Source organism: Hyperoodon ampullatus, assembly GCF_949752795.1.
Source record: "Hyperoodon ampullatus genome assembly, chromosome: 13".
In the NCBI taxonomy this organism is placed as follows: Eukaryota; Metazoa; Chordata; class Mammalia; order Artiodactyla; family Ziphiidae; genus Hyperoodon; species Hyperoodon ampullatus.
Genome location: NC_136926.1, coordinates 15678926 through 15705721, shown reverse-complemented (window position 1 = coordinate 15705721; position 26796 = coordinate 15678926). Strand labels below are relative to the sequence as shown.

At 49.4% G+C, this 26796-nt stretch overlaps 1 protein-coding gene across 1 annotated transcript in view; it reads right to left on the bottom strand.

Moving 5' to 3' along the window:
- Positions 1-26796, bottom strand: part of TPCN1 (two pore segment channel 1) — a gene marked incomplete at its 3' end in the record, with an annotated part of 61954 nt that overhangs the window by 20835 nt on the left and 14323 nt on the right. Inside the window, exons 3-7 of the mRNA XM_079717845.1 lie at positions 9830-9957; positions 4219-4395; positions 3771-3884; positions 2841-2971; positions 1879-1967 (exon numbers count right to left, since the gene is read on the bottom strand). Coding sequence (XP_079573971.1) covers positions 1879-1967; positions 2841-2971; positions 3771-3884; positions 4219-4395; positions 9830-9957 — 639 coding nt within the window. The remainder of the gene's footprint in view (positions 1-1878; positions 1968-2840; positions 2972-3770; positions 3885-4218; positions 4396-9829; positions 9958-26796) is intronic.

The window sequence follows — 26796 nt, the reverse complement described above, 5'->3', positions numbered from 1 at the left end:
GACAAATAAATGTGAATCAGTGCAGTAGGCAGAGGAAAAGCATAGGGAGTGGTGGGGACTGTGGCAGACCACCGGATAACGGCTGCCATTCAGGAGGGTGACCCAAGCGCCATCCAATGTATGATTTAAAAAGGCCGTAGAGGGACTTCCCTGGTGGCGCAGTGGGTAAGACTCCATGCTCCCAATGCAGGGGGCCCGGGTTCGATCCCTGGTCAGGGAACTAGATCCCACATGCATGCCGCAACTAAGGAGCCCGCCTGCTGCAACTAAGACTTGGGGAAACCAAATAAATAAATAAAATTAAAAAAAATAATAAATCTGTATAGTAAAAAAAAAAAGCAGTACGTACAGCATGGTGACGATAGTTAATAATACCGTATTGTATATTTGAAAGTTGCTAGGAGAGTAGATCTTAAAAGTTCTCATCAGAAGGAAAAGAAATCGTAACTCTGTATAGTGATGGATGTTAACTAACCTTATTACGATGATCACTTTGCAGTATATACATAGCAAAGCATTATGTTGTATACCTAAGACTAATAGAGTGTTATATGTCAATTATATGTCGATTTTTTTTTAAAAACGGAAGTTTAAAAAAAGTTTAAAATTTTAAGGCTGAAAATCTGTATTTTCATGTAAAAAAAAAACTAATTTCAAAATGCTGCTCAACACTTTCAGACCAAACAAAACTCATCCATAGGCTGGATTTGGAACCCAGACCACCGGTTTGCAATCTTTGGTTTTGAGAACATGACAGCCAAGCACAACTCCAAAGGGACCCTGTTGTTCCCCTGTAGCCAAATTAACACCATTAATTTTTTCCTCTCAGAATGAGCTATTCCCCTGAGTCCTTGAAATCCTGAGCGGGAAAGGGAGTAACTCTGCCCTCAGGGGAAGTCAGCCCCCTTGGAACACAAAGGAAATTCTATCGAGAGTGGGGTGGAGGTAAGGTAAGTGGGAGTCAGTGGCTCAGGACAGAGCAGTCACGAGAACCCGGGGCTTTCAGCACTGGTGGGGGCCTTAGAGCCAGGGCTCTCTAGTTCCACTGTCGTTGCCATCTGAGTACTGGAGAAGGGACCTTGGGCTACCTCGCCGTGTTCTAAGACCTCCACGGTCTAAACCCTGTGTCTGAATGTGGGTGTCGAATCAACACTTGATCTTATCTGAAGAGGCAAGGCCTCCTCAGAGTTAGAAAGGCCATGACCTTGCTTTTACATCTAGTGAAGCTGAAGTGTGTAGACCCTAAGGTCCTAGGCACACGCTGTAGAGAAACCCTCCCCCGTGTGCGCCAGGAAACGCGTGAGAATGTTCACTGCAGTGTGATCTGTCATAGTGAAAAGTGCCCACCCACAGAAGACGTGATAAATAAATTTGGATATATTCACATATCAGATAACGACACGGCAGTGAAAATGAATGACCTACATCTACGTGCAGCAGCATGAATAAAGGCCGGGGGTACCTCTGGGAGCCGGAGGGAATCGAGATCAGGAAAGGGTACAAAGGTGGCTTCCATTTTTTTTTCCGATACTGCATTTCCTCAGTTGGGTGTTTATATCATTTTGAAAACCTTCCTGAATTTCTGAAACTGTCAAAGTACCCTTTTTTTTTTTTTTTTTTGCGGTACGCGAGCCTCTCACTGTTGTGGTCTCTCCCGTTGCGGAGCAGACGTGCAGGCTCAGCGGCCATGGCTCATAGGCCCAGCCGCTCCGCGGCATGTGGGATCTTCGCGGACCGAGGCACGAACCCATGTCCCCTGCATCGGCAGGCGGACTCTCAACCACTGAGCCACCAGGGAAGCCCCAAAGCACCCTTTTTTCTCAACTGTGAGTTTGCTTTTAGCGAGCGCCTGCATCCTGGGGCGCAGGAGAAACTCACCAAGGATGGCGAAAATGATCATGAAGAAGAGGAGTAGCGAGAGGATGTCCATGAAGGGTGGCAGGGACTGGAAGATCTGGCGCAGGTTGCTGGGGAGACAGACGGGGGCCAGGGCGGGTGAGGCGCAGCCGGGGACGGGCCAGGGCCCAGGGCGTACTGGCTGGGGCTCCTCAGTGGGGTACGTGCCTGTCGAGATGGGGCCCTGGTGCTCCCGACCCCCAGAACACTAAATTCCCTCTTGCCCTGGCTTGTGACATCATGTTTAGTGATGTCCTCGGCCTTCCACTCAGTGGGTGATGGGGAAAGACCCGGGGCAGGTGTAGCACTTACGGAGCCCAAGCAGGCAAGTGCCTGCAGGAGACGGAGACGGCAGGAGAAGGCCGGGTGCATGGCCTCGGCTGACAAGGCCAGCTTGCCTGGGATGTGGGAAGACATTTTAGGGCCACCCAGTCCTAGGACATTTGTCTCCGGTTTTAAGGACGGGCACTAAGCGTGAATGGCCAGCCCGCTCTCATCCACAGTACCCCAGCCAAGAGGTTTTCCAGATGGATTCTCAAAACTCATTTTGACCTTAGGCTAACGGCCTGGTTTGAGTTCAGTACCCCCAGTCCCAGGGGAGGTGTCAGGACAGCCTGCTGAGTCACGTGGACTTTACTGAGTTCCTGCTATAGGCTGTGTTTGGGCAGGTACTGTGCTCAGAGAGAGGACCAGCCCCAGAGAAGCACAGGTAAGGCAGGAGAGAGCCCTGGACCCGGAGTCAGGAGACCTGAACTTCAGCAAGAAGACCACCTGCCTCTCTGTGTGGGTCGAGTAGCAGAGGGAAGTGAGCATGACTAAGTCCCTATCCAAGTGCAGGAGTGGCCTTACTGCTACGTCACTCACTGGCTCTGGCTTCACTGGCCCGGAGGTCCAGGCCAGGCCCTGATAGCGACTGTCTGAGCAGCTCCTCCCCCGGGCCTTACCGCCGGACGCCACCGCAGTACCGACAGTCCACCAGGAAGATGCAGCGCAGTGCCCGGGTCACCCGCACGTGGGACGTCTGCCGTACCAACACCACGATGGCCTCAACGAACTGCACCACCAGCACAGAGGTCTGTGGGTGGAGGGCACAGTGCGCCGTCAGCTCCTCTGACCCAGCCCCTCCTGTACACCCTGAACAGAGGGCTGGTTGGATACTGCCCAGCCCGGCCCGGAGTCCAGAGAGTCCTTTCCCTCGCCCTTTCTCACCTCCCCCAACATTAAGCAGGCCCCAGGGAGAAGCCCTCTGGCTGCTGGCATAGATGAGCAGTCCCAGGAGAATGAGCCCCAGATGATACCCGCTGAGCAAAACTGCTATTCCGCAGGCCACATCCAGCCACCCTCTGCTTCCAGCTCTCCCCGCTTGCACCGTGAGGGCCCCTGAGGTCTGCAGCACACCCTGACCTCCAATTCCTTGGGCACATTTTCCTGGACAAGTGTGTGGGCTTTTTACACTGCCAAACGCCACTCTGACACATCCCAACTCACGCCTCTCTCTGCCGCAGACAGAGAAAGCATATAATATGGTCCTGATCGGCGTGGGCGTGGAGGCCACAGAGCTGGCTTTGAATTCCAACTCACTGGGATTTAGATCCCATTCTCTTCCAACTGGCTGCATGTAGGCTAGGAAGAGCACTACACCTCCCGCAAGTGTCATCGTGCCAGAGCTTGGCACGCGCTAAACGCCAAACCACATTCACTACTGTTAGCATCACTGTGACACCTGGAGCAAGGCTGGAAGCATGGCGAGGACAGGGACCCAAGGTTACACTTCTGAGCGCAGGACTAGGCCCATGGGGGACTTGGAATTGAACTGAAGATACAGACTTGAAGTTGACAGGGGAGGAAATGCTGTAGGGAGGTGGGCACAGCACCTTGACCATGGTCCGTCTGTGCCGGATGAAGGTGTGAAGGCCCAGCCACCGCAACTTCATGCAGAGTTCAAACACGACCACCATCAGGGCAAACAGCTCCAGGGTCGCGTGGACCTGCAGCCAAAGGGTGTGAAGGAGACGTGGCTTCCCCAGCGCCTACCCTCCCCCAGCAGTGAGCACACCTGCCCGCCTTTTCCTCTGAGGTTGGAGACAGCTAATCAGGTATGCTGCCCACCTGGGGGCCAAAGCGGGGCTATGGGTTCTGAGGCAATCCGAAGGTGCCCCTCCCTGGAATTTACAAGGGAGCAGGATCCCAGGGAGACGGGGGAGGTGCATTCAGTCGGGCGGGGACCCCAGGCAAGACGTCTGCCCTTCCAGAATGTTCCCTCTCAATCTTGAGTTACTCTGCCCCCAGAGAGCCGTGGCTCCCAGCCATCCGGACACTCACGTAAATGCCCAGCCGGAGCGCGGGCACGGCCGGAGCCTCGCACAGGGACAGCAGCAGCAGCAGCAGGGCTGCGGACAGCTCCATCAGGTAGAAGAGGTGGTTATGAGCAAAGAGGTAGGCCGCCAGCGCTTTGGCATTCTTGGGGTGGGTGAAGAACTTGTCATTATTCTCACCTTCCTGAAAGAGCAAGCGTCACGTGGGCGAACGCGCCTGGAGACGACAGGGCAGCCAGGATGCGCGGTGGGCGGGGAGGGGGGAGGGCCCTCGGCAGGTGGGAGGAGATTCAGGCCAGAGTCGGGAGATGATGGAGAAGCAAAAGTGTCATCTTCGTAGAACCGCACACCAGTCAAGTCTCACCCTGGCCCGCTGATGGGGCTCCAAAGACTTGCTTCTTCCCAAAACTACTCAGAGGAATCAAAGAATAAAAAATCCAAGAGATCGAAGAGAAGCGGGCACATCTGGTCCCCTCTGAGGTCAAATGTTCAGTCTCAGGTGTGTCTGTGGGATGTTAAGTGCTTGAGGTCGGGGGGTGGGGTCTGGGGTAAACTAAGAACAGTTGAGTCCCGGCTCCCCCCTCCTCCCTGGGTAACACTGAGAATGTTCCTTCACCTTTACAACCATCAGCACTCGTACTCACTCCCCGGGTTCCTGCAAGACACTTAGGACAGCATCTGGCACACAGGAAGCTCCCCGCCCGAGGTTACCTGTTATTATTATTTTAAGTTATAGGAACACTGAGGGGAAAGTGTCAGGGTACCTTTATCACACTCCTTCTTCACTCAGCTTTCCCCATCCCACTTCTTAATTTACTCCATTTCCACCTCATTTCCTAACCGCTTGATGCCTTCACCCCGACAGTAATGAGACAGTGGCTGACCCCCAGCGAGTGCCCTCCAGGCCCGGCACCATGCTCAGCGCCCCCACCCGCCACGCCGAGCCCTCCACACTCCTCTCACCCCTGACAAGGAAATCCAGGCACAAAGCTTCAGTAGCACCTGAGCTCATAGAGCCAGACAGCCTGATTCCAGCGGCCCTGCCCCATTCTTGGCCTCCTGATGATGATGTAGAAAGCAAACGACGGAGCAGACCGGGAACGGTCCACTTGGGAATACAAGCAGATAACCCTCCCGGTTAGGATCGGTCTTCTGGGGGAGGTAGCGGATCTTCACTGCCTCCCCAGGGTTGGTGGGCACGGGGATAAGTAAGGGAGGTCCCTCAGCTTCATCACCTCAGTACCCCATCCAGCAGCCGACACAGAGAGAGTACTTATTGGCTCATGCTTTACAAGCATCACCTTGCCTCAGTGCTTCTCAACTGGGGGCAATGTTGACCACCAGCCCTCCCCTGACTCCGCCCCGGCCTGGAGACATGTTTAGTTGTCTCACCTGGGGGGTGCTGCTGGCATCTAGAGGGTAAATTCCAGGGATGCTGCTAAACCTCCTAAAATGCACAGGACAGCCCCTCACAACAAAGAATTATCCGGTCCCAAATGTCAATGGTGCTGAGTCGGGAGAATCTGTCTCATTCACTCCCAGCGCAAACACTCAGAACACAGGCTCTTCCCCTTGGCTCCAATCCTTAGAGGAGGAAAAGGGGCACAGCCAGAAGGGATGCCCAGAGCCCTTCTGAAAGCATTCCGGCTGTCCTGGAATGCAGTCCGACCTTCAACTATTCCAACTATTCCACTCTTCTGAGATGAGGCCACACTCAACCGTCTCATAAACCCTTATTCTGGGGAAGGTGAAACTAACACACGCTCGGTGATTCCTGCAGAGGTTGCAAAGCCAGGCCAATGGGAAGAAGTGTCTCTGGGCCCAGAGGTGGCACATGGTGCCATGGAAACAGCTCTGGCTGGTGGGCTCCTGTACTAGCCCGAGGTGGCTTCAGCTCGCCAAGCCTGTTTCAGAGAACTGGGAAGGCAAGAGGTATTGTCAGGTCCTCAGCTGGCACGGTGCCTGGTGCACACAGTAGGCATTTAATAGGTGTTTGGTAGGACGAAGCACTCCTGAAAGAGATCATTCTTCAGACCCCTGCCAAGCCTGAGGACTGCCCAGGAGCTGGGAGCGGGGGAGCCCTGACCCTGGCTGTGGTTTGCAGGGGAAACTTCAAGTGAGTTACTTCCCTGAAGCCAGCTACATCCCTATCCTCATTATCAAAAAATAAAGACAAACCACAGACTCAATAGGGCAGGGAACAAACATCCTGGCAGTCACACAGAGGGCAAGCTGGACAAGCCTTGCTCCCAGTCCTGTGATCTGTGCCAGGCTGTGGTTTTCACCAGCACTGCCATGGCCACAGGGGACACACATGGCCTGGGAAGCTTCTGGTTTGGATTTCTAAAAAAATGCAATTCTTGGGTAATTTCTTCCAACAAGTAGCCAGGGATGAAGGTCTAGCTAGAGGAAACCACTAACATGGGGGACTCGGATCTCACCGCTAGGACTTGAAATTGCCACAGAGGAGACTGAAATTGCCACAGAGGAGATGGAGGATGAGGCCTCCCCTAGCAAGGACGGAGTGAAATACGACCCGAGTCACTGGATTCTGACCCAGACCCTAAGGAGAACACTGGCCTTGTTTCCTAACTGCCGATCATGAACTAAGAAATTCATGATTAGGAAAAATGAGAAGGCAGGCCAGTTGTATGTGACTTCCAGGTCTTTGCTTTCTGCTCCCTGGGGCAGAAGTCCACACAGAAAACTAGGACTGCCTTGGAGGCAACAGGAGCGCCGAGCACACAGCTCCTGAGGGTGAGTGAGTTAACAGGTAAAATCTGGGAAGAGAGGAAACTGCAGGCACAGCCTCAAAGCAGCGAGCAGCCAATTACCCAAGCACACCAGCAACCTGCTTCAAGGGCCATGCTCCCCTGCAAGCATGAAAACGACTACCAGACGCCAGCTAAAGCCATCCTCCAGAAACAGCCACGAAATACTGTCCACGGGGATCCAACTTTTGCTTTTAGTTTTAATTTTACAAAATGATGCATTTTTTGTAAAATAATTCAAATCATACACAGAATTATAAGGTAGTAAAAATTCCATCAGCCAAAAATAATCACCTTTAAAAAACAATAGTAATCACCTTTAATATTTAGATAAGTAACTTTCCAGATGTGAATGGGTGTATGTGCGTAGGTACGGACACACGTTATATAAAACTGTATATAATTTATATATAAAAATCATCACATGATACCTTCTGTTCTGTAACCTCTTTTCCCACAAAGACATGGCCCATTTTCAAGTGAATACATGGGGTCAGGTACAGAAATGAGGCAACCACGTAGAGAAGAAAAAACATCATTTGGAGGCTGGATGGACGCGGTTTAAATCCAACCTTGGCAATTTACTAGCTGGCTGGCTTTGGACTCATTGAGCCCCTGGGAGTTTCAGGTGTATGAACTGGGAGATGATTAAACTGCTTGGTAAGGTTGTTAGAAAGATCAGCAAGTGCCCAGTTAAACTATATAAAATTTGTTTGCATTTTTGGGGGTGGGTTGTTTCTTTTTGCCATACCACGCAGCATGTGGGATCTTAGTTCCCCAACCAGGGGTTGAACCCGTGGCCCCTGCAGTGGAAGCAGGGAGTCTTAACCACTGGACTGCCAGGGAAGCTCCATTTGCTTTATTTTTAGAAGTCCAAATATAAGTGATATCATATAATATTTGTCTTTCTGTCTGACTTACTTCACTTAGTATAATATTCTCTAGGTCCATCCATGCTGCTGCAAATGGCAACATTTCATTCTTTTTTAGGTCTGAGTAACTCTATAGTGTATATATACACCACATCTTAAACCAATTGTCTGCTGACAGGTACTTGGGTTGTTTCCATGTCTTAGCTATTGTAAATAATGCTGCTATGAACATCAGGGTGCACGTATCTTTTCAAATTAGAGTTTTTGTCTTTTCTGGATATATACCCAGGAGTGGGACTGCTGCACCATATCGTAGCTCTATTTTTAGTTCTTTTTGGAAACCTCCATACTACTTTCCATAGTGGCTGCATCAATTTACATTCCCACCAACAGTGTAGGAGGGTTCCCTTTTCTCCACACCCTCCGCAGCATTTATTATTTGTAGACTTTGTGATGATAGCCATTTTTATTACTAATGTTCTCATCTGCTTAAGGAAAGAAGGAATTACCCAGCAGCTATTCTAATTCCATATTCTGACCCATCCCACCCTCTTGTCTAGCACCTATTCAACTCTGGAGAAGGTGACAGTGCATAGGGGGGCCCTGCCACATCAACTGGCATGCCCAAGCTTGCTAAAATTTCCCTAAAACATTTCTATTGCCTTAACCTGAATCAAAATACATTTCTTGAGGAGTACAGCCATAAAATGCGAGAAACACACAGACACCCAAACAACTATCAAATAAGTATCTGAATTTCATTAAGTCTTTTTTAAAAATAGCAAAGCAAATACTTACAAGGGAGAGCTGCTTCAAAGAAAAAAAGATTAGGGGAAAATGATCATTCAAATGAATTTAAGAAAAATTCCATTTCCTCACCCAAACCCTTATTCAATGCACAGCTGAAGCTGAAATCTTACAATGACAAAAATGGCAAGATTAGGGTGAAAATGCCATTGACAGTCAGACTGGAAGTTAATAGGCAATATCCCCTTTGGAGAGTATTCGATACTACATAACAAGGGCATTAAAAAAGGTTGATTCCTTCTACCCACTGATTCCACTTCTTGGAGTCTTTCCTAATAAAATAATCCTAGATATTAAAGAGAAAAAGAGAGAAATAGCCGTAGGCACAGATTGTCCTCGGATTATAATTTACAATAAGGAAATGCATAATAGGGGAAATACATAAGGGAAATATAAAAAGAGAAAATATCCAACCTTATCAGGATAGTTAAGTAAATTAGGACGCACTTACCAGATAGAATTATAAAGACTTTAAAATTTGTTTACAAGAGTTATAACATGAGAAAAAAGCTTAGGCCACATGCTAGGGAAAAAAAAAAAGCAGACTGTACAGCTGTAGCTACCACAGGACTTTAAAATTATTTTAGAAGACACATGAAACCTATGTATTATTCTTAAATAATGTTGTCAGCGACTGCGTTAGGTGAATTTTTTTTCACATCGCCTTTGTACTGAAACTTATTGTAATGAGCATGCATGACTTTTATTAAAAAGTATTCTTTTTCTTTAAAAAAACAAAAACAAAAACCAAGCATGAAATAGCAAACATGAGAGCGGCAGCAAGTTAAACAGGAAGGGAATAAAGATCTCTAGATTCCCCACACTAAGTCAGCAGTGTTAAGTAGATAAAAGAATTCCCTCCCGAGAACCGGCCTCTCAATGTGCCTGAGAAGAGGGAGCGGGACAGGGGAGGCCAAGTGGACAGACTTGGGGAACCTTGGGGGCAGGCAGAGCCACAAACTGGGGGTCCCGAGAACAAGCCCGTTCACATCACCCTTCCACGTGGGCGCAATCGGGTTGGCTCTCCCAGCCTGATCTTAGGAGATGAGAAGCTCACACACGGAGCACTAAGCCAGAACTGAGCTGCTGGGCACCCAACAGAACCCCGGCTATCCTACTCCACCAACAGGGGCCAAGAATGGCCAGGTCCTGACCGGAAGATACTCACCTGGAGGTAGATTGCTGCCTCTTGATAATTCATCTCCCAGTTGTGTCCGGTGAGGCTGGAGGGGGAACTCTCACCCCCTGAGCTCAGACTGGGGGTGCAGGAGTCGTGGACGGCATATTTGCCTCCATCTGCATTGCAAGAGGAGATTCACTTACAACCCAGGCTTAAGAGAATAAAGACACCATTCACCAGGAGAAAAGGTTGGCAGTCACCTCCTATGCTCACACACATATCCTATTAACTGTAAGTCAACGCACCATCCCGTGTACTAATGACAGCAAGAATTAGTGTGCCTAGTTAAAAATGTTTTTCTTACATGGATGGACACGAAGGGTATTATGCTTAGTGAAATAAGTCAGACAGAGAAAGACAAATACTTTATGATATCACTTATATGTGGAATCTAAAAAATAAGACAAACTATTGAATATAAACAAAAAACGCAGACTCAGAAATAGAGAACAAACTAGTGGCTACTAGTAGGGGGAGGGGAGGGGGAGGGGCAAGATAGGGATGGGGATTAAGAGATACAGACTACTATGTAGAAAATAAATGAGCTACAGGGGCATACTGTGCAGCAGAGGAGTAGTTTATAACAACTATAAATGAAGCATAACCTTTAAAAATTGTGTATCACTATGTTAGACACCTGAAACTTACATATTGTACATCAACCATACCTCAAGTTTTAAAAGTTTTTCCTTTTCTTGTTAAGTAAAAAAAGCAAGTACAAAAAAAGCACATACTGTATGCTACCTTTTGTGTAAGAAAGGGAGAAAACAAGAAAACACAGAGATATCTACTTAACAAAAGAAACAGGAAGAACAAATTAGATTGATTGCCTACAACGGATGTAGGGAACTGTAGAAGTCACTCAGAGGGAGTGATCTTTTTGATTACTTTTGACTTTTGGAAGCGTGTTAATATACTACCTTATCAAAAAAATAAAAACAATTGAATTTTTTCACTGGTGCAGTGTCCTCTGTGGCTTTTCCCTGCTGACATCCATGCCCTTTTCTTCCAGTAACACAGCCCCATCTGCTTTTGAAGAACATGCTCTCCCTACCTTCTGTCCATATTCTTTGGCTCTGGCCAACTCCACCCCTGGCTCCCAGGCAGACGATCCAGTGCAATGAGATCCCCTCATCCCCCGAGGACAGGCACTGGTTCAGGCAGCGGTGCTGACCCAAGCCCGGCCAATGAGGGCTGAACTTGGAACTTTTCCGGGACCAGTTAGAAAGGAGGGGCTCTTTCCCTGTTGCTGCTGGCGGCTGCCTCTGCCACGACCTGGGGAAAACCTGCCTGAGTTACATCCCTGGGATCAAGCTGTGCCCAAAATCTACCTCGTAGCGTTTCTGAAGCCTGAGTCCACAAATATCCTTTTACACTTAAGCCTGTTTGAGTTGGGCTCGTCATAACACTCAGGTGTCTCCACTGACATATGCAATAGCACCGAGAAATGACTCTCAGCTTTTTAAATTTATTGGGAAGAAGAGCATCTAGGATGAGAATTTGGTTCCCCTAACCCACATTCCGAATGACCCACCTATGGGAGGATAAAGAATCAAATGTTTGGATAATGAGTCATGCACAGTGGCAGGGAGCAGATGTGTAAAGCTCACAACCAAACAGGAAAGGGGAGGAAACTGGCAGGGTTCAAAGGGCTGTTGGGTCGCAACTGGTCCTTCTGACTTTGAACTGCTAAGCAAGGGCAGTCAGGTCTGCCCTCTGCAAAGCTCTTCTCTACCGATTTTTAAATACTTTTACTGAGATATATTTGACACACAATAAACTGCACATATTTAAAGTATTCAATTTGATATGTGTTGACATGCGTACACACTCGTGAAACCATTACTAAATACAATCAAGGTAATGTATCTGTCACCCTTTCAAGCCCCCCCCATCCATCCTCAGGCAACCGCTGATCTGCTTTCTGTCACTATCAGGCGAACCTGCATCTCTTAGAATTTTATGTAAACAGCATCACAGTATGTACTCTTCTTTTTGTTTGGCTTCTTTCACTCGGCATAATTATTATTATTATTTTTTGCGGTACGCGGGCCTCTCACTGTTGTGGCCTCTCCCGTTGCGGGGCACAGGCTCCAGATGCGCAGTCTCAGTGGCCATGGCTCATGGGCCCAGCTGCTCCGCGGCATGTGGGATCTTCACGGGCCGGGGCACGAACCCGTGTCCCCTGCATCATCAGGCGGACTCTCAACCACTGCGCCACCAGGGAAGCCCCGGCATAATTATTTTTAAATTCATCCATGTTATATGGTGTATCAGTAGTCCATTCTGTTTTATTGCTGAGTAGTATTCCATTGCGTGGATGTACCACAGTTTATCCATTCACATTTAGATTGTTGCCAGGGTTTCACTATTTCAAATGAAGCTGCTATGAGCATTCATGTACAGAGTATGGTATGGACATAGGCTTTCATTTCTTTGGGGTAAATACCTAGGGCTGAAATAGCTAGATCATACATTTAATTTTTTACAAAACTACCAAACTGTTTTCCAAACTGATTGTACCATTCTACATTCCCACTAGCAGTGAATGAGAGTTCCAGGTCCTCCACATCCTCACCAACAATTGACATGCTCAGTTTTTTTAGTCAACTACTCTAAAAGGTTGTGATGGTACTGCACTGTTTTAATTCCAATGCTTTTACTTTGTGTTTCCTTAATGACTAATAATGTTGAGCATCTTTCCATATCTTTATTTGCCATGTGTACAACTTAACTGAAGTGTCTCCAAATCTTTCTTTTACCTTTTTCTTTTTTTCTTTTCTTTTGAAGGTTTTAATTTTTTTTAATTAAAAAAATGTATTTATTTATCTATTTATTTATTTATGGCTGTGTTGAGTCTTCGTTGCTGTGTGCGGGCTTTCTCTAGTTGCAGCAAGCAGGGGCTACTCTTCGTTGCGGTGCACAGGCTTCTCATTGCGGTGGCTTCTCGTTGTGGAGCATGGGCTCTAGGCGCACGGGCTTCAGTAGTTTACCTGCTTATTTATTAGGTTATTTTCTTCTTTTTGAATTTTGAGAGTTTACATAAATATACAAATATTTATCTCTGATTAATATGTCTACTCTAGTTTTGATTACTTCTTTGAATTAGTGATTAGTGTAGCTTTTTCCATTCTTTCAATCTCTTTGTGTCTTTTTCTTTTTAAAGGAGAAACATTTTTTTTTCTTTGGTTGCACCAGGTGTGCTCCTTAGTTGCGGCATGCATGTGGGATCTAGTTCCCTGACCAGGGATAGAACCCAGGCCCCCTGCATTGGGAGCACGGAGACTTATCCACTGCACCACCAGGGAGTTCCCTCTTTGTGTCTTTATATTTAAACTTTGTTTCCTGTAGGCAGCATAGAGTTTGGTCTTGCTCCTTTCTCCCAATCTGAAAAACTCTGCCTTTTAATTGGAGTATTTAGATTATTTACAATTAAGTAATTACTAATATGATGAGGCTTAAATATATCATCTTGCAATTTATTGCATATTTGTCCCACCTGTTCTTTGTTCTCATTTTCTGCCTTCTTTTGGATGACTGTATATTTTTTTATGGTTCCATTTTATCTCCTTGTTGGCTTATTAGCTACAATGCTTTCTTTTGTTATTCAGAGGTTGCTCTGGGGTTTACAGTATACATTTTAAATTTATCACATCTACCATCAAGAGACCACTTCATGTCTAGTATAAGACTCTTACAACAGTATAGTTCTTTTTCTCCCCTCCCAACTTTGTGCGTCTGGAAGCGAAGGGACTTCCAGTTCACCAACCTACTCTGGATTGAGCTCCATTGCTAGCATGTGTAACTAGGACAGTCCTTCTGGAAGGGACTGCACCAATGAAGGATATAAGAAAAGTAATGAGTTAACGCGACTTGCTCTGTGCTAAGAGCTCCATGCTGATTAACTCACGTAATCCTCACCATCCCATGAGATACACACTAGCATAAATCCTACTGTACAGAGAGGTTAACAACTTGCCCAAGGTCACACAGCTGTAAAGGGCCGAGCCAGGATTTAACCCCAGGCAGCGCCCCTCCAGAGCAGCTCCACTGAACCACTGTTATACTCCCACCCTCTAAGAAAGAGAAGTCTGGGGTGAAGGACCGCAGAGAATGGTTTTAAACTAGCGGTAGCAAATACTTGTGGATGGCTTATTACGTGTCAAAATCTATTCTGTGGCAGATGTTTTCCCCAAAGATAGCCACAGCATTATCTTTCATACTACATGCCCTTCTAGAACCCCGCCACCTCCCTACAAAGAGGTAGAGACTGTGTCTCCTCCTCCTGAAACCAGGTGAGGCTTTGTTACTGTCTTGACCAATAGAGGAAGTAATGCTTATGACTTCCGAAGCTAAGTTGTAAAAACGCTTCCACCTTTCTCTCTTGGGTCTCTTGCTCTTGGAACGTAGCCACCGTGCTGTGAGAGAGGCCCACGGAGGAGAATCAAGGCGCCCAGTCCACAGCCCAGCTGAGCTGCCAGGCAGCAGCCAGCACCAACTTGTTGGTCAGTTGAATAAGTCATCTCAAAACCAGATCCCCCAGCCCCAGTCACTGTGTGGGGCAGAGAAGCTGCCCCTCCCCCAAGGCCTGCCCAAACCTGCAGATTCATGAGCAGAATAAATGATGTCTTCGTCTTAAGGTGCTGTGTTTGGGGCTGGTTCGTTATACAGCAATAGATAACTGATACATACCTGAGTACTTTCTACCTATCAAGCTATTTAATTCTCACAGCTATCCCACGAAGAAGGTAATATGATTATTCCCACTTCAGACTTGAGGAGATTAAGGTGCAGAAGGGTTAAGTACCTTCCTGAGGTCATGCAGCCAGCGAGAAGAAGAGCTTGGGTACCAAACTAGGCTGGTTAGCTTCTCATTGGTAGGCTGCATGCCTCTCAAGGATCGGAAACCTGAAAAGGAGGACAAGGTAGTGCCGAAAGCATTAAAAATATAGCAGCGGGGGCTTCCCTGGTGGCGCAGTGGTTGAGCGTCCGCCTGCCGATGCAGGGGACACGGGCTCGTGCCCCGGTCCAGGAAGATCCCACGTGCCACGGAGCGGCTGGGCCCGTGAGCCATGGCCACTGAGCCTGTGCGTCCGGAGCCTGTGCTCCGCAACGGGAGAGGCCACAGCAGTGAGAGGCCCGTGTACCGCAAAAAAAAAAAAAAAATATATATATATATATATTATATATATATATAGCAGCGGTTCCATCACTCAAATGGAGTAACAGGTAGAAGGCAGGACATCTGGCTGCAGCCAGCCCTTGATCATCCTGGTCCTGCTCTACCAATGCCAACATTTCCCAACTCTGATCCCAGTGCCCATTTCTGAAAGAACTAAGCCCTAGGCAGAGACAGGAGAAGGTCAAACCACCTTCCTCCACCCGCTCACATGGACCAGGGAAGCATGAGCCAAAACGTGACTCCCAAGTAGGAGGAAGATGCCTGCCGGCATCTGGACGGAGCTGGGAGCTTGTGCGCCTGCGCCCTGTCCTCCATGACCTTTGCACAGCACGGCAGGAGCCAGCGCCCAGGACACAGCAGTCCTAGGTCGAATAAATAGCGGTGCTGGTGCGGGGTGGGCGGCGACAGGCTGGCACAGATGGCAGCGGACATGAGTGCCATTTTCCCAGCCCGTGCTAGACGTAAGCGTCTGCAGGAGCCCCTGCCTTGGAGACCCCGTGTGAGCCTTCCGAGCCCTTCTTCTCGTGTAGGGGTCTCAGCAAATTGAGCCAGCTTCTGCCTCCCTCCCGGGAGCTCTCTCAGGCCCATCCTGGTGGGGAGAAGGCACGTGGTCCTCCTCAACTTCTCCCCTTTGCCCCCATCACTTACATCACACACCACTGTGAATGGCGGGGCGGGGGGGGAGGAACGCTACAGCATCCCCCAGTGCAGGCCAATCCTTGCCACTTCCACCTCACTCACACCAATGGCTTTTGCCTGGGAGCAGGTGACCCTTGGTATCTTTTTTTTTTTTTTTTTTTTTTTTTTTTTTTTTTTTTGCAGTACGCGGGCCTCTCACTGTTGTGGCCTCTCCCGCTGCGGAGCACAGGCTCCGGATGCGTAGATCTTCAGAGGGCAGCTGGTTACTGCCGAGCACTAGGATGCCGGGGCCCCCGTGCAACAGCGAGCATCACAGAGACAAAATGTATGCTCTCTAGTCACAGATCACACCTGGTGGCTGGCAAGTATGAGGAGACATGTTGTGAGGCTACAAAGGGCAGAACAAGGACTTGGGAGGAGATGTCACAGGACGAGCATTTCCACCAGATCCCAGGAAGGCTTTTCTAACTACAAGAGCTGCCCCTGGGACTTCCCTGGCGGTCGGTCCAGTGGTTAAGACTTCACCTTCCTATGCAGGGGGTGCGGATTCAATCCCTAGTCAGGGAGCTAAGACCCCACATGCCTCGTGGCCAAAAAAAACCAAAAACATAAAACAGAAGCAATATGGTAACAAATGCAATAAAAACTTTAAAAATGGTCCACATCGAAAAAAGAATCTTAAAAAAAAAAAAAAAAAAAGAGCTGCCCCCAAATGCACTGGGCAGAGGGGGCTTTAACTCTGTCATGTTTGATTTATTAAAATTAAGTAAGCACTAAGCTCTGGTGGCGCTGGGTACATATGTATTTGTCATTTTATTCCTCATGTGATCTGTAAGTTAGAAATAATTCTTGGGCTTCCCTGGTGGCGCAGTGGTTGAGAATCTGCCTGCCAATGCAGGGGACACGGGTTCGAGCCCTGGTCTGGGAAGATCCCACGTGCCGCGGAGCAACTGGGCCCGTGAGCCACAATTACTAAGCCTGCGCATCTGGAGCCTGTGCTCCGCAACAAGAGAGGCCGCGACAGTGAGAAGCCCGCGCACCGCGATGGAAGAGCGGCCCCTGCTTGCCACAACTAGAGAAAGCCCTCGCACAGAAACGAAGACCCAACACAGCCATAAATAAATAAATTTTTTTTAAAAAAGGAATAATTCTCAATAAAAATATTTTAAAACCAACAATGAATGGCATTGTTCTACTCGTTTTGATGGGCATCCCCAGGGGTGGAGTGCAGCTCCTAGGTGCTGGGGGCCCTGGCTGGGGACTGGAGGTACCTGGATAGTCCCTGTCCTCTGGGGGCACCTGTCTGCCAAGGCAGCACATACGCCATCAACACGGGGCCTCAAGAGGAGGCTTCAACAGAGGGAGATTCCCCCCCAGCAAGTAGCAAGTTGGACCAGCTGCCTTTGCAATTCACAGCATCTATGAATTTACAGATACATAAAGACGGTGAGGGGGACAAGCAAGGGGGTGCAGATGGCTTTAAAAATGACTCCCAACTCATGCACCACCCATGGGGCCGGCCATGCCACCACTGGTGCAGAGGCCAGCCGCTTGGATCCTGCTGGCTACCAGAAGCCTCCCAGCAACACTGCCTCACTGCACCGAGAGGGTGACAGGGTCTTTTTTAGCACACACGTCCCTCCCCCACCCTAATTAACCTCTATGTAGCCCAAACCTCATCAACTCAGCTTCTGCTGAAATAACAAACACACTTACAGGGCATATTCTGTGTGCCAGGCTATTCTCAGCACCATATATTTATTTATGTATTTATATAAATGTATATATTTCTATAAATTTCATACTCACAATAATCCTATGAGGTAGTGACCATTATTGTGCCCATTTTACAGATGAGGCAATGGAAGCCCAGAGAGATCTGTGAACTTGCCCGGGTCTCACACATTTAGAAGGTCAGCAGGTTCTGTGCTGAGAATCCCCACGCTAAACCACAGAGCAGGGTTTAGCGTGCTCTATGGGCTACTGCGTGGACTTGAGTACTTTCTGCTGCTCAGCTTAGAAACGATGAGTGTCAGGTCTGGGGTCTTAGAAAGGATGATAGTCAGGTCTGAAATGGATCCCAGAGTCCACTTAATTGAATGCCCGTCTCTTAGAGATGGGAAACTGAGGCCAGGGAGGGGAGGTGTGCCTGTGTAACAGGGCTGATCCATCAGAGAGCCAGCTCTAGCACCTGGGCCTCCTGGCTCCCCGTCTAGAGCTTTCTCCGCCACAAACACTGGTCACTCATCCCTCACTAGAGTAATGTGGACAGGGGTCGGACGCCCACTGTCTGCCACTGTGTAATTGCTGGTGCACAGCTGTGAGTCAAATCAAAGAGAATAAGCCACTGGCCTACTCCTACCCACCTGGGCCAAATCTGCACTTCCTGGGAGAAACAGCGGCCCCCCAGGTCTCCAGGTGAAAGTTGATGATGCAACTTTCAGGGCATCCCCTGCACAGGGAGAGTCTGGACAACAAGGCGGTCTGGAAGGCTCTCACACAGCACCCCAGGTCCAGGCCCCTCCTGTGATCAGGGACCAGCCCTCACACCAGCGGTTGTCAGAGACCACATAAGAATCAACATGTTCAACCTCTGACTTTGGCACCATGCTCGCCCAGAGCAGGGTGGGTGTCTCCAGACGAGCTGGAAAGGCAAGGTCAAGGCATACCGCAAGGGCCCAGCTGGAGGAGGTGGGATGACCTCACGACGGGGCTGTCGGGGAGCTGGCCATCCGTTGCCTCGTCCAGGAACATGATGGCTGGCCCTCGCCTCTGCATTTCCGTCTTTCCTGGGAGGCAACTGGGCCGGAAACGGGCGGGAAGGAGGAGGAAAACAACGATACACAGCAGCGCAGGAGGGTGGGAGCGGCAGTCTTCTGGCTCCCACAGCAAACCAGCTGCTCCGCTCTCAGGAGAAGGGCCAGAGGAAGCTGACCAGGAACATTCTTGGCAACCAGGAAGATCCCATTCGGCGCCTCTAGGGCAAGTCCCCCCCCACCCCAACCCCCAAAGAGAAACACTTTGTTCTGCACTTTGGGTGCCCTGGGCAGAGAACTCTCCTGTGAAACCAGCCTGCAGGCTTTTCAGGCCCAACGACCTTCGCCACTAAAGATTTATGCATCACCAACCCCTTAACTGCCCTCCCTGCATCCTGGCAGTCAGCCCAGGGAGGCGAACATAGAGGAGAAGGAACAGAAAGAAACTGCTGAACTGACAGGCACTGGAATACAAAACAACAATAACAACAACAAAAGAACTGCCTCCAAGTAGGAGAGAAGTTCCCCACACAGAGGACAGGCAGACAAACCAGGATGACCTGTTTGCACAGATGGTAACGTTTCCTGCAAGCTGATGTAACAGGGCCCAGAGGCTCCCTGCAAAACAGCTGGCTGCTTTGCATGCAGCCTCTGAAACGACTCTGTGGGGAATCCAAGATTTCCATTCGCTGGAGCACAGTGTACAGCAGCATCCTGGTGGCACTGGGTAAATAGAAACAGTTTCCATATGCCGGCTGTAAAGCAGAGCCAGGGAGGAGAGGGAAGGAACGGGCAGGTGAGGAGGGCTTCTGTGACCCACCCCCCATCCAGCGAGCGCAGGGTCCGCTAGGGCTGGGAAATCACTGCGGCCTTCCTTTGGGGCCTGGGCAAGAGGCTGCTTTGGATAAAAGGCATATGAGCTCCTGGTGGGACGTAGTTCTGATCAGAAAGACTGCAAGGCAGTGACTGTTCTCGGGCAGGTTTACACTGAGGAACCCACCCCATTCAACCCTCCCTCCTTTTCATTCTCATTCTCTTACACATACACAACCTTATGCATTCACACACACACACACGTCCCACACACCCTCTTCAAGACAAAGTGCAGCCCTGAACACCCAAGGTCGCTCCCAGCTGTGCCCCTCCCAGCCCTTGGTTCACGATCTTGATGCCCAGAGCCTCAGTTTCTTCATCCATTAACTGGGACTGGTGCCAACTGTGCACCTGGGCATCTGAGAAACAAATGCGAATACCCACAAAGCACTTGGAGCCCTCCGGACACCAGTGCCCACCAGAATGACAACGAGCAATCGCCCAACCGTTTGCCAGTTGTCGCTGAGAGCCCCACTCCATGGGAAAAAGCTTGAAGGGGAGAGGAAAATCAACCAGAGTGACGCTGATGAGTTTTCCAGGCACGGCGTCGCCGTCCTGCTTCTGTGCCGGCTGGCTCCTTAAAGGCCCCCAGATAAAAATCAGGCAAAAGACACTACACCGAAAGAAAGCAGAGCGCACAGTTCCTTCTGCTCGAGACTTCTCTGCTGATGACTGATTGCAAGATGGCCTGGGAGGTAGACCCGCGTCATCAACGTACGTTAGGAGAGGCTGTAAACCCAGGCAGAACCCCGGGCAAATAGACTAACCTCCACAAAGGCGAGAGTTGGCGTGCAGCCCTCCCAGTTGAATCGCTGGCCTCAAGCCCAAAACCTGTCCTGCCAAAGGCTTAATCCAGAGGAGGAGAGGAAAGATGAAAGGCTCACCCAGGCCGGTACTGGGTCAAGCACTGTTCTAGAAGGAGCCCTGGTTTGGAAGTAGCCAGGATAACGCCCTGTGCCACCTCCAACTCTGTTTCTGGCCAGCTGACAGGGACGTAAGTGGCCAAATCCAGAGGGATTCCCTGCAGATACACAAGGCCAGCCATGGAAGGGACTTGAACTGGGTAGAAAGTTGAGAGCAGCAGCTATAAACAGAGGAGAGGTACAGAAAGTCGGGAGGGGTGAAGATCAGAAACAACAGACTCTTGGGAGGGGCCCGGAAAATAAGCATCTCTTGGTAATTTAGAGTAGCAACTGCTGTCCCAGGGGCCCACCCTCAAACTGGCCACACAGGGAGCTCACACCCTGAGGTTGCAAATGTGACCTTGAGAGCAAGTCTCTAGTCTTAATACATCATGCGGTTATTTGGGGGAGAAAAGGGGAGGGGAAAGTTTTTAAAAGGCTGACCTTCTAGATGTAAACAAATATGGTTTCATTTGAGGAGACATTTCCTCAGCACCTACTGTATACCAGGCATTGGGTTAGGTGTTGGATTTGAAAAAGTAAAACCATGAACTTTGCCCTCATGGAGTTCACAATCAGGAGGCAGAAGAAGGGATGTGATTCTGGTGCATTAAAGGCACTTGTTGGGCTTCCCTGGTGGCGCAGTGGTTAAGAATCCGCCTGCCAATGCAGGGGACACGGGTTCAAGCCCTGGTCTGGGAAGATCCCACATGCCACGGAGCAACTAAGCCCGTGCACCACAACTACTGAGCCTGCGCTCTAGAGCCCATGAGCCACAACTACTGAGCCCACGTGCCACAACTACTGAAGCCCGCATGCCTAGAGCCCGTGCTCCACAACAAGAGAAGCCACCGCAATGAGAAGCCCGAGCACCGCAATGAAGAGTAGCCCCCGCTCGCCGCAACTAGAGAAAGCCCACGCACAACAACAAAGACCCAGTGCAGCCAAAAAAAAAGGCACTTGTTAGTTACAACAGCCTAGAAAAGGATGTGATGACAACTACCGTCCACGGGGGCTGAAGGAAAGAGGCAGAGAGGGATTCAGGGGCGATATCCGTGCTGGCTTTGAAAGGATGAGGGATGAAAAGGTGTTCAAAAGGGGGATGGGGATGGGGTGAGGGGTACATTCCAGAAACAGGAAGGTCATGCATAAAGCACAGAGAAGCAAATAGCAGGCGATGTCTGGGAAACTGCAGAGGGTTCGGTAATTCTAAAGCCAGAGATAAGGCTGATGTGTGGGAATGAGAACAAGAATAACAGCTCACACTCAGCGCTTTACGTTTGTCAATTCTTTTAAGTATAAAAAGCCCCATGAACTAGAGACTATTAATATCTTCAGTTTCCAGAAGGGGAAACTAAGGCCCAGAGAAGCTAAGTGATTTGCCCAAGGTCACAGAGCAAGAAAGGGGCCAGGCTGGGGTTTGAGCCCAGCAGCCTGACTCTTTTGTGAGGCAGGAGCAGAGGGTGGGCTGTAAGCCATGCTAAGGAGAATGGACTTGAGCTGCTGGGTTTTACCAGCAGAGCAGCTAGACCAGGTGTGCCAATCGGATATACGCAGGCCAGGAGGGCATTCTCGGTTATACCGTAATCCCATCTACATTCTGCACAGGCAAAAGGGCAAAGGTCCCTTCCCTGGAGGAGCCATGGTGAGCTCATGTTTACAGAGCAGTTAACTTGCCAGGAGCCGCTGGGGTCACCTCCACTGTCTGATTGTCCTGACCACCCTGCACGTGAAGAACCATGTCTTGCCACTGCTACACAACCCACCACCACCCTCTGCCAAGGCAAAGAGAGAAGAAGGGGTTTGCCAGATGCTGGCAGATAATTTCTTGGTGAGGCTCGAAATGATTTCCATCTTCTTTAGTCTGTGAATTTCAAGGCTTGACTTGGAATTGTAGTTCCTGCTCCCGGGCCCCTGGGTTTTTAATGAAACAAAAGGCTTTTATTCCCACTAATAACTCATCACAAAGTATTTATTGAGCACCTACCATGGGCAAAAGTGCATCGGATGCTTTGAGAAAACATTTGTAAGCACTACATCCATCTCCAAGGCCTACTTTTCACACACACACACACACACACGCACGCACACAGAAAAACATGCAAACTCCACTCTGTTTACCCAGTGAAGAGTGCAGCACCTGTGCGAACATCTGTCCTGTGTTCACTTGGAAGCACTGGAGATGCTAATTGTGAAACGCACAGGGATGGGGATGGGAGCAGTATAACAGCAAATGGAGACAAAAGGCGTTTTTCACTGCACACTGGCGCTCCCTGGGCCTCTGCGGGGGTCAGCGGGTAAGTAGTGCTCAGAGGAACAAGTCTGGCTATGAGACTCGTTCTCCACATGGCTACTGCTCAGAGGTCTGCTCTAGCCCCTACCTGGGAGCACCTGGGGGACTGACTGGACCCGGCTCCCATGAACACTGGCCACAGCCCAGCATCTGGATCTCCTGTGAGCTGGTGGCTATACTCAGAAGAGCAGCAACAAGGGGTAAGATGGCCGGGAGGCACAGGTGCCTTGGGGGAGTGACATGTCAGGAGGAAGTCTACAACCCGCAGAGAGCTTGATGGCCTGGGCACACCACTTCTCCAGGACCCAGGCTGGCCTGGTGCGTGCTGCTCCCAGGGGAGCCGGCAGGGCCTGAAAGCCTGTGCAATCAGTGGCCGGGCACTGGGCTCAGCCTCCTCTTTCTCTTCCTCGGTTCCCTTTCTGTTGAGTGGGGAAGAGAGCGCAAAAGAGGCATTGTGAATAAAGAAAAATACAATGGAAACCAAAAAGCCATCCTAAAGAGTGGGCAGGAGGTGGGCCTACTTCAGTTGAATTGTCTCTGCAGTGCACCTGGATGGTCAAGGAAATTAACAAATGGTTCCCCCATTTGCCACCACAGGATCCCTAAGAAAATCCAAAACCCAACTAACATTCCTTAAGAGGAAGAATTTAATAAAAGGAAGGGCAAGCTCAAGTCCTCAACACAGAGAGTCCTTAGATTATCTACTCAGAGGCTCTAGAAAGGGCGTCATTGCTACTTTGTTGAAAATGAAACCCTGATACTTTACTATTAGTTAGAGTTTCCACTTACTGAGGTGGTACTGGGAGATGTTATATGGAATTTCCCGTTTAATCTTTATGTCAACCCTGAATGGAGATGTTCTTCTCCCGTTTTACAGCTGAAGAAAGTGAAACTCACGGAGAAACCGAAGCTTAGCTCCGCCTTCAAGTTTGCACAGCTGCTGAGAGATGACACTAGAAATTCAACCCCATCCTTTGCTATAGACCAAGAGACTCTGAAGAAATGTCAGAACACACTACATCAGCAGCATGTATGATCACCCGCCCGTCACACACACGTCTAACAACCTGAGGATTCTCCCAAGCTATCCCCGTCTCCAGACTTGGGAGCCCCTGCTCACCCTGGGACGGTGTCTGAGCTCCAAAAGGAAACAGCACAAAACATGCAGCAAGAGCAAACAGGTCAACTGGCCTGAAGGCTGAGCAGGCTCTGCAACTGAGAAAGTCTGAGCCCCATCGAGGTGACCAGACAGGCTCCAGGGTGCGCAGTAAAAACTGCCATTCACAACAAAAAGGCAGGCCAGCCAAGTGTGAACAGCCGAGCCGGCAAGAAGAGGGGACCCTGGGGTGTCACAGAGAAAAGGCATCACGCTCGTCGACGACCACTCACAAGTGAAAGCCGACGCATCCGGCAGCCTGGAGTGGCTCCAAGCCATTAGCCAGCGCTGAGCACAATCACTCTGCCCAAGCTGATTTCCAGCAAGCGCCCAAAGAATAAGAAAAAACAAATAAATAAAATCCCAGTCTAACAAAAAGAGAGATTAACAAGAGGGAGAGGTGGCCTACGAGTGGTGCGGTGGTGGAGGGGTGAGCTCAGATGTCAGGGAAGGTGGGACCACACCACCCGGGGCTGACATGGCAATTATGAGATGTGTGCACCCCGGAGAACTCCAAAAGCAGAGACCAAAGACATCCCCAAAGTAGGCTGCTCCTAGGGCAAGCAGGGGCCAGGCCCCGCCCGGACTAGTTCTGACCTGATCACACGTGAATGAGTCTCCTGGTCACCCCAGATGGTTCCAGGGGCTGGTTAAGCTGTGACAAACAGAGTCACTTGGGACCCTGGGTGTTTTGGGAACCTAGTGACTCACTCCCAGATATGTTACTTCATGGGAGCCTGTTATTAAGTGCCCTGGGTGTGTACAGAGAAGATGTGGTCCATGACTTTGCAAAAACTTGTGCTCCCAGAAAGAGGCACATCAGGACCCAAAACAATAGCACCTACTCAGGCACAAAGCAAACCCTGACTCAGTACGTGAGACATTAACCAAACCTGTCACATGCAGGTGCTAGGGAGCAAGTGGGCCTCCGTGCAGTGTATTCAGAGGATGGTGTAGAAGTGCAGCCACTACCCTAACCGGTTAGGGGCGGTTAGGGAAGCCTCCATGGAAACAGAGGACAAGATCTTCCGTTGAAGAAATATGAAGTGGGGATAAATCAGAAGCAAGAGACGGCAGCCCACGGGAAGGTTTGGTAGTGAAAGTGGTTCAAATGAAAAAAATGTGAGATTATGTGACTGTTAAATAAATGAGATGATAGGGGACTTCCACTGGCAGTCCAGCGGTTAAGGCTCCGTGCTCCCAATGCAGGGGGCACGGGGTCAATCCCTGGTCGGGGAAATAAGATCTTGCACGCTGTGCGGCACAGCCAAAAAATAAATAAATAAATGAGATAGTATGAACAGCTCTACATTTAAGACTTTTGCTTATTGGTTCTGATTTCTGGGAGGGGTAGTGAAAGAATGAAGGCCCGTCAGCCAGGGGTATAACTGAGGTGGAATTTCTTATGGCCTGTAAAGTGCTGGGGCCACTGCCACGTGGATGGGGGCCAGGCTGGGAAGGTGGATCAGAGGACTTGGCATTCAAGGTCTTCATTTTCATTTGATCCAAGAACTTGGCCTAACCCTCAACAAGTGAACGGGTCTGAGTTTATGGTTTCCTTATCTATACTCTGAAGTTAATGAAAGTTTCAGAGCCACTAGAGCTTGGATGGAGAAATGTTGCCTCTGGGCAAGGCCTAAAAACAGAGGTGGCAGGTCTGCGATCCGAGAGCAAGAGGGACCCACAAACCTGCCTTCCCCAGGGGTGTGCTGGGCACACAGCAGCCCACCAACACTGACGATGAACGAGGCCCACCGCTCCACTGTCTGCCTGTGCAAGTCACTTCCTTCCCCACCCCTCGAATTGCACATCTGAAAAATGGGGATAAATACTGTTACTTCACAAGGGATCGTAGGAGCAACCGCTTATGTTAACATTACCGTACACAGTTTTTCCAACCGCAATCAGTTGTAATAGTGCTTGCTGCCTCCAGTGAGAGAATAGCAAGAATGGCTCTGGGGAAGACTTCTACTTTAAGGTAGCATAAAAGATGCTCTGATTTGTAGCTCCTGGATTCATTGTTGGGCCAGGGTGCAGGGGTGGAGCCCACAGAGCACTCATGGGAGATATTTGCTAGTGTTGTTCCAAGTGCAGGCTGAGGTCACCAAACGTTCACCTAGGAGACTCCCCAAACAATTGAGTCTTCCAGGGAAAAACAAAGCCCCTAAATCACGCCTTTAAAAAAAAAAAAAAAAAAAGATGCTGCTACCGTATCATGCGCTTGCTTGTGCTATAGCTAAAATACACAGGGAAAGAGATCTAAAAAAAAACATTTTTAATTTGTCATCCAAACACCCCAGTTGTAATCCAAGATGACAATTCCTCAGTCCACGGAGGGTGGTTATGAGAACAGAATTCAACTCTCCTTTTCTCCACTGAATGGAAATACCAGCCATGCAGGAATTATCATGAAAGAGGATAGAGAGAGTTAGATCTACGCTTCCTGGCTGAGCAGATTGAGAACTTCCGGATCAACTCTCTAGCAGGATGGATTGTTTAGAGGGCTGTGTCAGTGCACTGGAACAAAGCAGAAACTTATCTGCTGGATACAGTTAGAAGCCGTGCCTTTTTAAATCAGGAGAATAGCTCCTTTCTGATCCTAAGAGCTTGGCAGCAGAGCATATTCACTCCAATCTCGGCTTTTCAGCTCCTGACGTTACTAATCTGAGACACACCCTCCTACACATATATCCCAAGCCAGGCGAACTCACGAAAGGACTGACGGGTTGAATATTGTCCAGATGTTTCCTGAGTGCCTAGGGTGAGGCAAGAACTGCACTGAGCTTCAAGAGACAGAAAGAAAGAGAGAAAGATGCCCAGTCTGGGACTTCCCTGGTGGCACAGTGGTTAAGAATCCGTCTGCCAATGCAGTGGACACCAGTTCGATCCCTGGTCTGGGAAGATCCCACATGCTGTGGAGCAACTAAGCCCGTGCACCACAACTGCTGAGCCTGCGCTCTAGAGCCCACGAGCCACAACTACTGAGCCCGCATGCCACAGCTACTGAGCCTGCGCTCTAGAGCCCGTGCTCCCAACAAGAGAAGCCACCATAATGAGAAGCCCACTAACTGCAACCAGAGAAAGCCCATGCGCACCAACAAAGACCCAACACAGCCAAAAATAAATAAAAAATAAAATTAATTAATTAAAAAAA